The sequence below is a fragment of the Pararge aegeria genome, chromosome 11 (assembly GCF_905163445.1).
Source record: "Pararge aegeria chromosome 11, ilParAegt1.1, whole genome shotgun sequence".
NCBI lineage: Eukaryota > Metazoa > Arthropoda > Insecta > Lepidoptera > Nymphalidae > Pararge > Pararge aegeria.
The window spans coordinates 1426847-1441680 of NC_053190.1; the positions used below are offsets into that span (position 1 = coordinate 1426847).

A 14834-nucleotide genomic window follows, 5' to 3' on the forward strand; every position below is an offset into this window, starting at 1 on the left:
TGCAAAGAGTATGTCTAATATCCATATATCTAAATCTAAGACGATTACGTAGATTAAATTGCAAATACTTGATGTTGGAAAAGATAAACCGCTGAACCACAGAGAAACAAATAACATAGTATATATTACACAACCAAAAACACTGTTGAGTTTGTTGCCGGCTACTCCTCGGTAGAGTCTGCCTTCCGGTAGTAGAGTCCCTACAAACAGATATACTTGACGTTTCCAAAGTGCTTGTTAGAGTAAGCTTTCTAGAAATAAATGAATTTAGTTTTTTTAATTGCATGCAATCTAGCGCGATTTACCTGCAAGTACACTCGCGTAGTATAAACTCCAAAGAAGCTACTTGCACGAGTTACTGCCAGCGATATGCAAAATTTAACAGCATACATTTTGAGATAGGATTTCAGTAATTAAAATATCACTTGCTTCAACGGTAAAGAAAAACATCGTGAGGCAACCTGCATGCCTGAGAGATCTACATAATGTTCTCAAAGGTGTGTGTCCGCCAATCCGCACTGAGCTAGCGTGGTGGACTACGGCCATAGCCCCTTCTCATTGTGAGAGGAGACTCGTGCTCTGTAGTGGGCCGGTAATGGGTTGTTATGATGATTATGATACAAACATTAATCCTTTTTTTGTAATTTTATTAGTTTTATTAGTGCTTTTACCTACACTTGGAGGAATTATCAATTTTATAAATTTAAAATGCATATAAAAATTTTCGGAACCGACAGGATTTGAACCTGCGACTCTCTGGCAATCGCGGCCTGAGCACTTTCTCCAATTAAGCTACGGCTCTCCTACCGTCGATGCCGAAATTAGTATATGGCTTTTACATCAGTCTTATAGCGACTGGAGCGTCATCAGCTAGGAAACGTTGCAGTTTCGATCTACTTTCGAGATAAAACCAGCAATGTGCCATTGCTGGTTTTATAATTTTATTATTTTTATTAGTGTTTACCTACACTTTAAGGAATTATCAATTAACAATAATACGCTTATTTAAAAAATCGGCAGATGATAAAATTATTTGGTCGACAAACAAATTCGGTAGGTACATAATTATACATTAAATAAAAACTTGTTATCAACAATTACATATAATTGTTATCTCATTGTCCTATATACCTATATTTTACTCAGCCTTCAACTATGAACTTTGACCGTCCATTGTAAATACATGATAGTGGCATTTCTGGTGGATATAGCTAAATCTCGTCGATACAAAAAGCGGCCTTTTGTAAGACTGCTGTTGATTGATGCTAAAAATGTTTTTCTTTTACCTTTTCGATTTCTGATTTGTATGGCAAAGGAGTGATTTTGTGTGTCCTGATTATTTCACTTATGCGATATTAATAGTAAAATAAAACTAGTAATAGATGCGAAGCAAAGATGTTTAAAAATAGTGCCATGCTTTTCCGAGGGATACAAACTGAAAAAGACCGCACATTTCGAGCAACAAAATTTATAACTATTGATGGTTTTTATATCAAATTTCTAGGTACTTATTCATAAAAAAATATCTCACTATACCCACAGTTTTATTTAATTTACCGACCTTGTGTATTATAATATATAACGATAATGCTCTTAAGTAAAATTTTCCTAAACTTTCAACCCTTGTTTAAAATAATTGAAAAAATTATGCTTTCGGAGGATCGGACAGCAAATTTGAATGCTCTTACTTTAAATTAGTTTAAAATATTTTATGAAAGTCCAACGTCTTTAAAGTAAGCGTATTCAAATTTGCTGTCCGAACCTCTGAAAGCATTATTGTCGCTATCCACTAAGATTCATTTGAAAAACAAAAGAATTAGAAATCGTAAAGAAAACGACGATCTAAATTTTTATAACCCTTAATTTAAAAAATACTATTTTTATTTATAATCTCTATTTGCAAACCACTATAAGTTAAAGAAACAAGAGAAGAATAGAAAACAAAGACAGAAGAAAAATACAAAAGGCAGCCTTATCGCTTAGTATCCATCTCTGCCAGGCAACCTTAGGATTAGAAAAACATTAACCTGCCAAACATCTACTTAGTAATTTACAAATATATATATATATATATATATATATATATATATACTATATATAATAGATAGATATATATATATATACTATATATATAATAGATATATATATATATATATATATATATATATATGTATATACGTTTAGGCTCCGAAACGGCTGGACCGATTTCAATGAATTTTCAGGGAATCTCCGGATTGACCTGGCGAGTAATCCTGTAAAGTTTGGTGACGATCGGAGCACTCCCATTTTTGAAATGTCAAACTGTGAACTACAGCTTTTATTTACTATGGTGATATTCTATTGTTGGTTGTACTTGTGTGTAGATAATGATCTTCATCCGCTCGAGAAGAGAATAGAAGAGAATGAATACGGAGAGAAATAAAAGATTTAATAAATTATGAGACTTAAATAAAAAATTTAATGATTTAAGTTTAATGTTTAAATAAAATAAAGCAAAATCTAGCCCGGCGAAGCGGACTGGGTACGCTAGTATTCAATAGAAAACAAACGCTTCACCAACTCTTAGGTGATAACTAAATAACAAAATATATCTTCGAATATACAGTTCTTTCGAATACACAAATCTGTGGACCGAAACTCAAAATATTTTGAGTTTGGGTCGCATAACGCGCCAGTGATAATTGTAACAATGTGGATGTGACTAACAAAAGATTCAGTGCATTTCGAGTGCGTTGCGAGGGCAAACCAATTTCCAGTGTGTCCTCATTACAAGTTATATTATGCTTATCTTGCAACATGTACACGCACCCATGTACATCCCATGGACATGTACGACACTTCCTTGTTTCATATACGTACCGCTAATAACTGGAATGCTTTTCCGGCTTCCGTTTTCCCCAACACAAACGTGAATAGACGAGCACTTGCCCTTGACTGCAATCTCACCTGATGGTATGTGGTGGTGCAGTCTAAGATGCTTATCTGTAAGGGGTGTGGCAGTAATATTAAATCCATACCCCTAATAGGCTACTACGCAAGATAGAACTTATTTAATTTCACAATTTTTGATAACTTAATTTTCTGACATTTTATATAAATTGGAAAAATAATTTTATAATTAAGGTGTTATTATAATTTGCATGCCATAGAATGGTAGATTGTAGCACGTAACTTGTTAATTTTTTATTATAAGATCAAATTTGTTAACCTGCAATCACGCAAATAAAGATTTGAATTTGAATTTTAACTCTAAATTTAACGGTCGATTGACGTAGTTTTCAGTGCCTGGGTGTTTATATGTATATTATAAGTATTTTATGTATATTACCTATTCATAAAAATATTCATCAGTCATCTTAGTACCCATAACACAAGCTACGCTTACTGTAGGGCTAGATGGCGATGTGTGTATTGTCGTAGTATATTTATATTTATATTTATCACATGGCCAATATAACAGTTTGGCAAGACATAAGTCAGCGATGGGAACAGTTAATACCTATACCATACCTATAATGACAAGGTTGCTTGGAAACACACCTCAATGCTTCCATATCTCACAACTTCAAAAAGAGCAACTGCTGAGTTTTATGCCAGCTTCTTTTCGGAATAATCTGACTTCTTAACTGGTGATAGAGTCACAACAAACTGACAGACTTGATCATTGAAGTTACATCCTTATATTAACTACTTAAAATAAATGAATTCAAAATTAATTTAGGTCTATAAAATTAAAAACATTGTGTTTCATTGGTTTCATTTAAATTATGGCCGTTTTTTAAAATTGAATACGTGCTTCAAAAAGAAAGCTATTGAAATTTTTAGATCATTAAAATGAGTGGGAATCCTTCAGAAAACGAATGCACTGATTTTTATCATTTTTATTTATAATACTCCTAAATAAATTTGCGCACGTTAAGATTCACCTTAATTTGTGTTAGGTATAAAAAACATTTCAGAGATTTCGTAGCTTGATTTATTTTTAATTTCTTTTTGTTGACAAACGCCAATGTAGGATGCATTCATTTCCATTTTCGAATTTAAAAAATTAACGTTCTTTTTAATTTTTACTGGGACATCGAAAAGATAAATCATTAATAAAGGATAGTTTTTTTTTGCTTTATAATCTAAAGTTTAGATTATTATTGATCATCATCATCATCATCATTATAAACCCCTTACAAAGTTACAGGTTCACTACAGTAGTGGGGTCTGCTCTCAGAACTTCCGATTCTGAGAGGAGACCCGTCTACTGTTTAGTCTGTAGTCGAAAACGCTGTCCCAGTGCGGATTAGCTTCACAAACCATTGTCTTCACAAAAAAAATTGGTTGTCTGTAAAGTCGGCTTACTGACGATAGTTGAACGTGACAACGTCGTAAGAAAATACTGATGGAATGGTTGCATTTTTCAAAACAAAATTTTAATTTTAATTTGTTTGATAGATATTATCGTTGCTATAAACAATTGACACCACATTCACTTTTGACTGCTCTTCATCCTTGCCGAAAACATGTAAATGTATTATTGTATAGAAGCTGTCCACGCGGACGAATCGCTCACTCAAGTAGGAGAGAGACAGATATCGAACGCGGAGGCCGACTGTGCCTCTTTGTCGCTCGTTCCGCGCTCTCGCTTGCACTTCAAGACTTGAATGGAACGCCTCAGAGCGAGGTAACGCCGCATGCGTGCAGCCGGCTCCATCGAATTATAAGACGTTGTCACGACAAAAATTATGGAGAACGATCACGATGTTATCGTTCCGTTAAAGCAATGATATTCAATTGCCTAAAACACACATAGCTTAAAAAATTAAGAGTGCGTGCCAGGGAACAAAATCAGTCCCCCACCGCTTCAGAGCATACACAAGACTCTTCAAAGCCCATTTTATATACATGGAGCGTGAAGTACACACCTTTATCATCTCAAGTGTAGTATACGAAACTACGATACGCAAAATATATGTATATTTTCGCGGCAATGTCATAGATAGCGGATGTGTTCGAACTCTCTACGTCACAATAGAGCTGAGTCACTGCCCACAGTTTACGTTTACGTTGAGTGCGTACTATGAACTTTTAGCGTATCCTTGCTTTTACATCTGATGTTTAACTTATGTAAAGCCCCTATTGGGCTGATTTTAATAATTTTAGTGTAAATAAATTCAATATGGAGGATTTGACGGTGCAGAATACATTCATAATAAAATTAAAGTACCTGCCTAATATTATGAGGTTAGGTTAGTCTGTGCTATTTTAGGTTTTATCTTGGATATTTTTTTGCGAGATAACATGATCCCTTTTTTAGTACCTGCCTATAACTCATTCTGGTTGTGAGTTAACTAAAGATAACTGAGATAGGGTAGATCGGGACGTTTTATAACCTTAAATCTTTATCTAAATAAAGGCGATCTAAGCAATTTTGGCCGTGACTGTAAAATGAGCATTTTTTAAAAGTTAATAATTTTCTTTCATTTATTCTGGCACGGAAACACTACAAAAACCGTAACATGTACGGTAGTAATTTATGTTTATACTTTATATTTTAATAATTAAAAACTCATGTTAATTTGGTCAATGTACAAAAATGGTAAACTGGTCCCCAAGCTCCATACAAATTAGCAAACTCTTTCAAGATGGCCTGGCTTGATGATGATGAACCCATAATTATGTAAACCTTCCAAGGGCGGAGAGTTTTAGAAGCTTGACCCATTAATAACCAAAATAATAATAATAGTACCTACTACGACCCGGCGTCAGTTCTTGAAAATAGCAGTGCATTGCTCTACTGGGATCGAACGATTATCACTGACAGGTATATTACAGCTAATAGACCTGATATAGTGCTAGTCGATCGATCAGTGTGCCGTGCAATAATTGTTGACATTACTATTCCACATGACAATAATCTGGTGAAAGCTGAAAAGGAAAAGTATCTAAATACTTGGACCTTGCTCACGAAATTACCGCCATGTGGAATGTTGAGTCGACCGTTATTGTCCAGATCGTCGTTTCAGTCAATGGTCTTCTCGCGAAAACCAACATCTTAAGAAGCTTTCGCTTGGTTGTTGGATCAAGGGTCGGATACAGATGACAGTAGTCATTGAAACGGCGCGTATTGTGAGGAGGTTCCTCACTCTGGAGCCCTGACCGCCGGTTGCTCGGGCATTTAAAAGCCCCACAAGCCACAAGGGTGTTTTTTTATAAATTTTTAATAGTGTTTTTTATTTTCATTTAAGCATTGTTAAGAATTAAAAAAAATGAAAAAGAATAAATGATAGAATAACATAGTACCTACTAATAATAGAAAATAGCTTTATTTCTTATATATTTTGCTAAAGTACGTCCAATACTCATCTAAAAAATTCAAAAATTCAAAATTCAAAATTCATTTATTTCAAGTAGGCCTAATATAAGCACTTTTGAAACGTCAAGTCTGTCTGTTTGTAGTGATTCTACCACCGGTTCGGAATGCAGATTCTACCGAGAAGAAGCCGGCAAGAAACTCAGCAGTTGCTCTTTTCCAACATCAACAATTTACATTTTGCATTTTAACATTCACTTTTCTATCTTGTGAGAGCTGAAAGCGGAGCCGGATGCTTCCAAGCAACCTTGTCATTAAAAAAATCATCAATTGTATAGTAACCTCGCTGTAATAAATGTGTTTTAACAATTTTCTTAAACTTGTGCATTGGCAGGTCCAAAATCACCTTAGGAATCATATTATAAAAGCGTATACTCAATCCCACAAATGATCCCTGCACCTTACGCAGACGATATGCAGATGACACTAATTTATGACCATTTCTTGTAAGTCGACTAAAAAACTAAATCCAGAGTAAATAGAATAGTCCATTTTTCGAGAAAGACTCAAGATTATATAACATTAAGCTACGACCAAAAGGAGTGTAGCATAAACGAAAAATGTTGCAATGACGCGAAAAATTATTCCTTTTGAGTGATTTCAATGCGTGCGATGTGTAAAAGGTTAAAGTTACATGGTATTCACGTGAAATAAGTAATTCATTTAAATGAAATAATTGTATGCAATTTTACCATAAACTTGGTGCCAGTTGATATTTCTTAATTTTTATATTGTTTAAAGTTTGTATTAAACGTAAGCTTATACCAAATTCCTATTATAGTATATAGTTCCACGTTAACCATTAAAAAGCCTGGGATTAAATTATTGCTCTAACCAGGTTGCTCCTTAATAGTTTTAAATTACAATGTGAGACGGTGATATCAAATAAAAAACAACTGACTGTTGAGGGATTATTTGTAGACCAGGGCGCTCTTGGAACCTTTGCAGCTTAGTATTAAGTGTACGAATCTAAGTATCGCCATCAACTCATTTATATGTGCATATTACACGTGTAATGTAGGTACGCATCAAAAGTGTAATCTATGTGCCTTTTAAAAAAAAAATTAGGACTTTTACTTTGTTACGCCAAAATAATGTTTAACGGAAACGATCCTCTTTATAAGTTCAAAAATACAGCGATAGCATATATCTATCTTTTAAGGACTCATACGCGGAGGAAGTCGTAAGGCACCGCTAGTATGAAATATTAGGACCGCGTTCGGTTTTGTTTTAAACCATACGATGCTGTTTGTACCGTACCCGCTGGGGTCGATTTCGGTGCGTTCTCGGTGCACGTGTACTAGCGTACTTATGAGTTACGACAGCCGCGGTTCAACACGGCTTTTGAGTGGCTGGATCAATTGACTAACAACACAGAATCCCCCTTGTCTATGTCTTTGAATATACTAGCTATCTTGGAAGTTATACATTTTGGTAGTAGTAAAGGTTTTTGTGACAGACTTCGTACGGAGATGTACTACCTACTACTGTTTATCTCCATCGTTAAGCAGCACCGCTCTAATGCTGAGTTCAGCTCTGAAGGGCTCCCAGTGTAATTAAGGGCTCATGAGGTTTAACGTCTATGCTTTGATGGACACATGGCGGCACGTTTCAGGACGTACCTACTCCTTGCATGCCCTGCGAATTGTGGCTCTGTTTATAGACACTGGGTTACCAATAAAAAGACATTAAAAAGGAAAGATAAAGGAGGCAGATTTAGGGAAACCTAAAATAAAACAAAAAACACCATCAACTAAATTATTAAACGTGGTGGTGCCATCTCTCCAGCAAAGTCCGAACTAAATTATTGTATTTACGATTACGCTGTACAGTGTACGTACTGTTATGTTTAGAGTCGACGGGCCCTGGGTGTAGGGCGTGTCCTACTCGCCTGGACTAATATTTCAGCTATTTCTCTCCATTCCGCTTCCGCTTTCGGAAAAGTAGCCTCACTTAGAAATTGCTGATTGAGAACAGCTGCGTTATGTGTGAGCCAATGGCGGATGAAACTTTCAACTTACTTTTTTGTACGCTGCAATCAGTGAGATTCATCATAAATCAACATCAATTAAATTTCGGCTATTTCAAAGACTTGGCACGTTCTGTAACCGCAGTGTATATTGGCGTGTCGCGGTTCGGATTAGATTTTTATTTGTTTCATTATGGTAAAAATTTCATTCAATTTAATTAAATATTGCGTAAAAATTTATTCCATAATGTACCTACCTATGCATATATATTTTTCATAGTTTCCAAAGAACCTATGTATACTAGCCTAAGATAGGGTTAACGTTCGACGACTGAACTTAACCTAAAATACCCTAATATTTTTACGCATTGCAAGCCTTTGTAAAATAAAATCTAGTGAACGAGCCATTTACTTTATATCTTTGATGAGAGTATAAAATTGCTTTCAGCGTTGCATTTGATTGCTTTCAGATATAAATACTATTGGTCGTCTAGTTTATAGAACGATGTTTCCAGCATCAGCTTAATATGTAGGTCAGTTTTCTTGCAACCAGCGCGATGCATCAAAAATAAATTAAGTAATTATATACCAACCCAACTACCTATTACCTATCTGCTTAGCTGTACTGAATTTCGTTAGCACTGAGCAAAATAAATAGCAAAAGCGTTGAACGAAAAAATTACTTCTAAAAAACCGTATTTATCTCAAGAGGATCTCAAATCCACACAGCTCAACTTACATCATTTAACGAGCATTCAAGTTATTTTTAATTTTCCTTTGTCAGGAAATGATGGGTGATGAATGGCCATAAAGGAAACATTTAAAACAAAGGAAAAGTTAAAGAGGAAACTTTTGCACGGGTATTAATGTTTCGATAAATTTAACTTTATTAAAATAATAATAATACTAAAAGAGAAGGATTCTAAATATTTCATTTCATAGTTTTTCGTCTTTCATTTGAAGTTAAGCTGTCTTTATAAACACTTCGGTTAATTTTTGTTGTGTTGGCAAAATGGTGGTTGGTACTTTTGATTAAGTGTTGCCACCTACAACATACTTCCCAACATAATGGGACTTATGATTTGTCTTAACACATTATAAATATACTAATTATTCATCTGAAATAAATATAAAATTTCACTACATTTTTCCTAAAATAACTCTTATAATCCTAATAGAAAATAGTGACAAATTTTATTAATTTATTGAATAACTCAAAATTTTTTAATTTTTTTTAAAGTTAAGTTTGGCATGAAATAGATGAATATCTTATTTCCAAATTTAATATTTTCAGACTATAGGTAATAAATGTATTAAAAGTTATGTCAACTTTGGAGTCCTTGTATTTTTTGTATGACTTAAATATTCCAAACTTTCGTTTTCATGTTTGTAAATTTAAATTTGTTAGGTTTACGAATAGATAAAATCATAATACACACCAAAAAAAATTTGCGATTTGTAATAGAGACATTAATTTTGATTCTAATTTACTTCATAATTTATAAGCAATATATCCCACAGTAGCGGCGGGGGTTTCCACTTGTGCATTTGTGGCAACATTTAAAAAAAGAAAGTGAAGTGAAAGAAATGAATTTACGAGAATAGGTCGCAAGTCGCATAGATTTTTGGTTGATTTCCTTTTCACTTTACTTTAATATTTTCTATTGTATCTAATAAACTAACGTTTATTTGTGTTCCCGCTTACGTTTTGATTCATCGGACTTGGTACCGTACCACGTAAAACGGGATAAGTAGGAGAGTGAACAGCATCTTATTGATTTTCTTTCCTTGCATATGCTTTCAACCAACGCGAGCTGAAGTTCGTATTACGTGTGACGGGTCTATGATCTTAATAAAGATTTAACACTTTTGATACTCTAAAATTAACTTCAGTGAAGATTTGCCGTAATCGGTGAAAACATTCTCGTTAAAATGATGGCCAATTCACTCGATTCCGTGAACCCTACTCAAAATGGTAGTAAAGTTCAACCATGCAACAATGAATCTAAGACTAATTTAATAGTCAACTACTTGCCACAAACGATGACCCAGGAGGAGATACGATCGCTATTTTCCAGTGTGGGCGAAGTCGAGAGTTGCAAATTAATAAGGGACAAAGTGACCGTGTTTCCAGACCACATCCTCAACGGCCAGAGCTTGGGGTATGCATTTGTGAACTATCATAAGACAGAAGATGCCGAAAAAGCAGTGAACACACTGAACGGCCTCCGATTACAGAATAAAATCATCAAAGTATCTTACGCCCGTCCCAGCTCCGACGCGATCAAAGGCGCAAACCTCTACGTGTCCGGCCTCCCGAAGCACATGACGCAACAGGACTTGGAGAAGCTATTCAGTCCGTATGGCTCAATAATAAGCTCACGCATCTTACATGAGAACATGAATGTCGGTCACCTCTTGCAAGGCGGTATGGAAGAGCAGGGTCTTCAGGGACCTTCAAGAGGAGTTGCCTTTATTAGATACGACCAGAGGATCGAGGCGGAGACAGCTATACGTGAGTTGAATGGCACAATACCTCCAGGTGGCACAGGACCTATGACTGTTAAGTGTGCCAACAACCCAAGCAACCAAAACAAGTCGCTTCCTTCTTTAGCTACCTACTTGGCAGCTCCACCTACAGTGCGCCGATTCTTAGGACCAGCTGGTAAGGCCCTGCTTGCTATTAACAAAGGTCTACAGCGATACTCTCCCTTGGCGGATCCCATGGTACAGGGTGCTGCGCTTGGGGGCTCAGGTTGGTGCATCTTTGTTTACAATATTGGAGCTGACACAGAAGAGAGTATTCTTTGGCAACTCTTTGGGCCATTTGGAGCCGTCCAGAGTGTTAAAATTATAAGAGACCCCACAACCAACAAATGTAAAGGCTATGGCTTTGTTACCATGACAAACTATGACGAGGCTGTTGTAGCTATTCAATCTTTGAATGGCTATCAACTCAATGGACAAGTGCTGCAGGTCAGCTTCAAAACTAATAAGAGTAAATCCTAAACTCTTTAAATTCTAGTCAATAAATTGTAGTTAATGCAAAATGTTGATCATAACTCTGTCATGGTTTGTCGTCAGATTGAATAATCTTAGCATTGATAGTGATGCAAATCATGACATGACACCAATTTTTACCCAGTGTTCATAAAAAAAGTACAAACCATCTCATCACAGATAAAATTAACATCACAACATAACTAAAATGTATTAAATAAATGACACAAATTTTATTAGTTCCCTAATTTATTTTTCTTGTCTATTAAGCTAGGCGTACTCGGACTGTTTAATTATAAGTCCAACCATTAATGAAGGGAATGTATAATGAGTATAAAGGATGCATTGGCAAGATACATTGGGGCCCAATATTTTTTATATCTGCGGACACTATCATGTTTCATTAAACATTTCAATTTTCATTTACTCTCTCGATAATATTTGTGACATAGTATAAAAGAACAGGGTATTTGTCATAATAAAAAAAAATATTCTGAAAATTATTGGCAATTAAGGTCTTACCATAAAATACATGTTTTTTATCCATTTACCTTTTTACCCCTACCCTGTAAGTATGTCAGCACAACTATGATAAAAGCGTACTTAAAATTAAACTGATTTTTCATTGTTGTCCGTGGACTTGTGGCCAAATCAAAATAGGGTTTTGTCGATCTCCTTTATTATTTTTGACATCAAAAACACTGAAATATTTTGGTCATTTGTGCCAGCATTTATGATAACATCTTAAAAAAGGTGTTAATGTTAGTCTGATACTAATAAATAATCCATGTTTATGTCCTGTAAAATTAATTATAGGTAATAAAATATTAAATAGCTAAAAATAAGATTGTATTTTGTATTAATAATAACTATTTGGTACAGGCAACATAGGAATTCAGATAATTACTTAATTGAATTAAAAAAATTAATGTGAAGCATTCAATAATTAAATAAAATATAATCCAAGGTATGTAGCTAAATGTATTTAATTAATTTGTAATTGTAATGTTTACAGGTTGTAAGCATCCATTTTATATTGCAAATCTTTTCTCTTTAAAATATTACCTTTACTTGCAACATTGACAACATTAAGTGTTATTTAATGCTATATTGCCAATCATGTATTCATAGAAAGAGGAAATGAAAGTGTTTCTTTCATTTCTTTCCAATACACATAAAGAATAATATTATTATAATAATAAATAAATTTTGTCCCTAATAAAATACTGATGATAGATCATTATCACGAAATAAAATAATATATTCTATTTATTTTTACAATGACTTTCAGTGCAATATTAAAATTTTACTATAAGTAAAAAATATAATAAAAAGATATATTAAAAATACCAGTGCAATTAATACATCTATTTATTCATGAAAAATAGTAACCCAGCAATAATAAACAAATATTATATATTGTATTTCTTTAATGTACACCGAATGTGTTTGAAGTCTACCAAAGATGAATGTGACTGATTTAAACACTAGTAAACATTTTTCATAAATACATTATTATTTCCATAGATATGTCTACATTTTAAAACATTGATTAAGGATCTATCATTATTAATTAACAACTAAATAAAATATGATAATCAGGAGCTTGACTCATGCACAAATTCATAATTAAGGTTTATGAAAATTGTTTATGTTAGAGCCATGTAATATATTCTACATAATTTAACTTAAATTACATTTTTTTTTTACAAACATATGGTTAAAATAAATATTTGAAAACACATTTGTAATATTGGAAAATCTCAAATCAAAATCTTTAACTGTAAGGACCATGACAAAAAAAATTTAATTGATCAACATTTTATAAAATGGAAAAAAATAAATTGTAATCTTAAACATGACGCATTCTTTTTACGATAACATTAAAATTTGTAAGATTATGTTAGAGGTTGAATTAAAAAAAAATTGGAGGAGATCATCTCAAAGTTTTGCTTCAAGCAATATCTGGTTATCCTTCTAAATTGGAATTACTCCTAGATATAAGCAATTTCTGAATAAAGAAACAGCAATTTCTAATGTCTATCAGTAAATACTAAAGCTTTTGTAGTGTATTGATGCAGAGCATATAAGTGGGCAAATTACTGATGACATTTTGCAAAATTGACATGCAAATATATTTAACAATTTGACTTTAATGATATTGTCTCTCTAATTCATTTTGATTGTATAATCACTATTTATTACTACATTTAAGTAATATATAATTAATAATTTATTATCGTATTAGTGAATAGTACTAGTTATTATAGATTTCTTTTGATGTTATAATTAATATATTGTATAAGTGTAAGTTCAAAATTAGTTCGGTATACATTAATCTGTAATACAACCTTTATACCTTTTCTCCTTAGAGAACTTCTCTAAGGTTTTCTCATATATGTATTTAACACGAACTATTCATGTTTAGTAGTTGGATGTCTACATAGCTAAATTATTTCTAGGTAAATGATAAACGCATATCATTGAAAGAACTGTTGAGGTCAAGAACTCTCATAATAAATGAATGGGGCTTGAATTATGCATTTCGTATTAAGTATATTATAATTTCTAAATGTTCAGCACACATCATTTATGTTGCTTATTCAAATTTTCTCATCTTGGTAATGTTTGGGAAGAGGTGGGATGCATAATAGTATTATACTAACCACAATAGTAAAAAAAGTAGTAGTATTTATTATGTGGGGAAAAAAAACTTACAGTTTGCAATATAACTGATGTGTGTGAATTAAAAGGATTTATAAGGATAAATGTTTCATTAAGATATAATAATTATTATTTATTTAAAGTACTTAAAATCATTGAAACTAGTCAGTTATAATTTGCGCAACGTTAAATCTTTAAGTACCTTAAGTATTTAAAATAATAAAAGAACTGTGTTCTATAATTTAAAAATAGTTTAGGATTTGGTTTAAAATTATGTTGGTGTGGTGTTTTATCATAAGTGAAAAAAAAACTATGAAGCACACATGAAAGTAACAATAACATATGGTGTGTACATAACTAGTCACAAGTATACATATAATAATATATATGTATCGCAATAGTGTTCATAATATTTTGGGCGGTAGTTTAATATAATTTTGCTTCAAATAAGATACTAATTCTCATTAGTTTTTACTAAATAATCAATTTCAATAATTATGATAGAGTAATAATTGTTTAATAAGGAATGCAAATAAGTACCTATTAAGCATTTTATAAAAATGACATTAGTTAAATAAATGTAATACAACTTTTCGCAAGACCTGTATTTCTTCAATATCGTAGTCCCTACATCATACTGTAACAAATCCACAAATTTCCTAGAACACAGTCCTCACGCAAGGCCTAGGTACTTTTAATTTTAATTAAACAGTCGAATTTGGTCTTTAGGAAAAAAAGTTAAGGTGTGCTCAAATTAAAACAAATTATCGTCCAAAATATTACAAACAACGAATTAAAAATAGCATAGTTAATGTTGTGTCGTCCCCAACTTAAAATCTA

The 14834-nt window shown here is 33.0% G+C and overlaps 1 protein-coding gene across 1 annotated transcript; it reads left to right on the forward strand.

The window, feature by feature from the left end:
- The first annotated feature begins 9925 nt into the window (after window positions 1–9925).
- Window positions 9926–12622, forward strand: LOC120627459 (ELAV-like protein 1). The gene has a single exon (XM_039895461.1). It carries the CDS (start codon window positions 10263–10265, stop codon window positions 11337–11339), a length of 1077 nt encoding a protein of 358 aa, XP_039751395.1. The 5' UTR covers window positions 9926–10262; the 3' UTR covers window positions 11340–12622.
- The last annotated feature ends 2212 nt before the right edge of the window (window positions 12623–14834 follow it).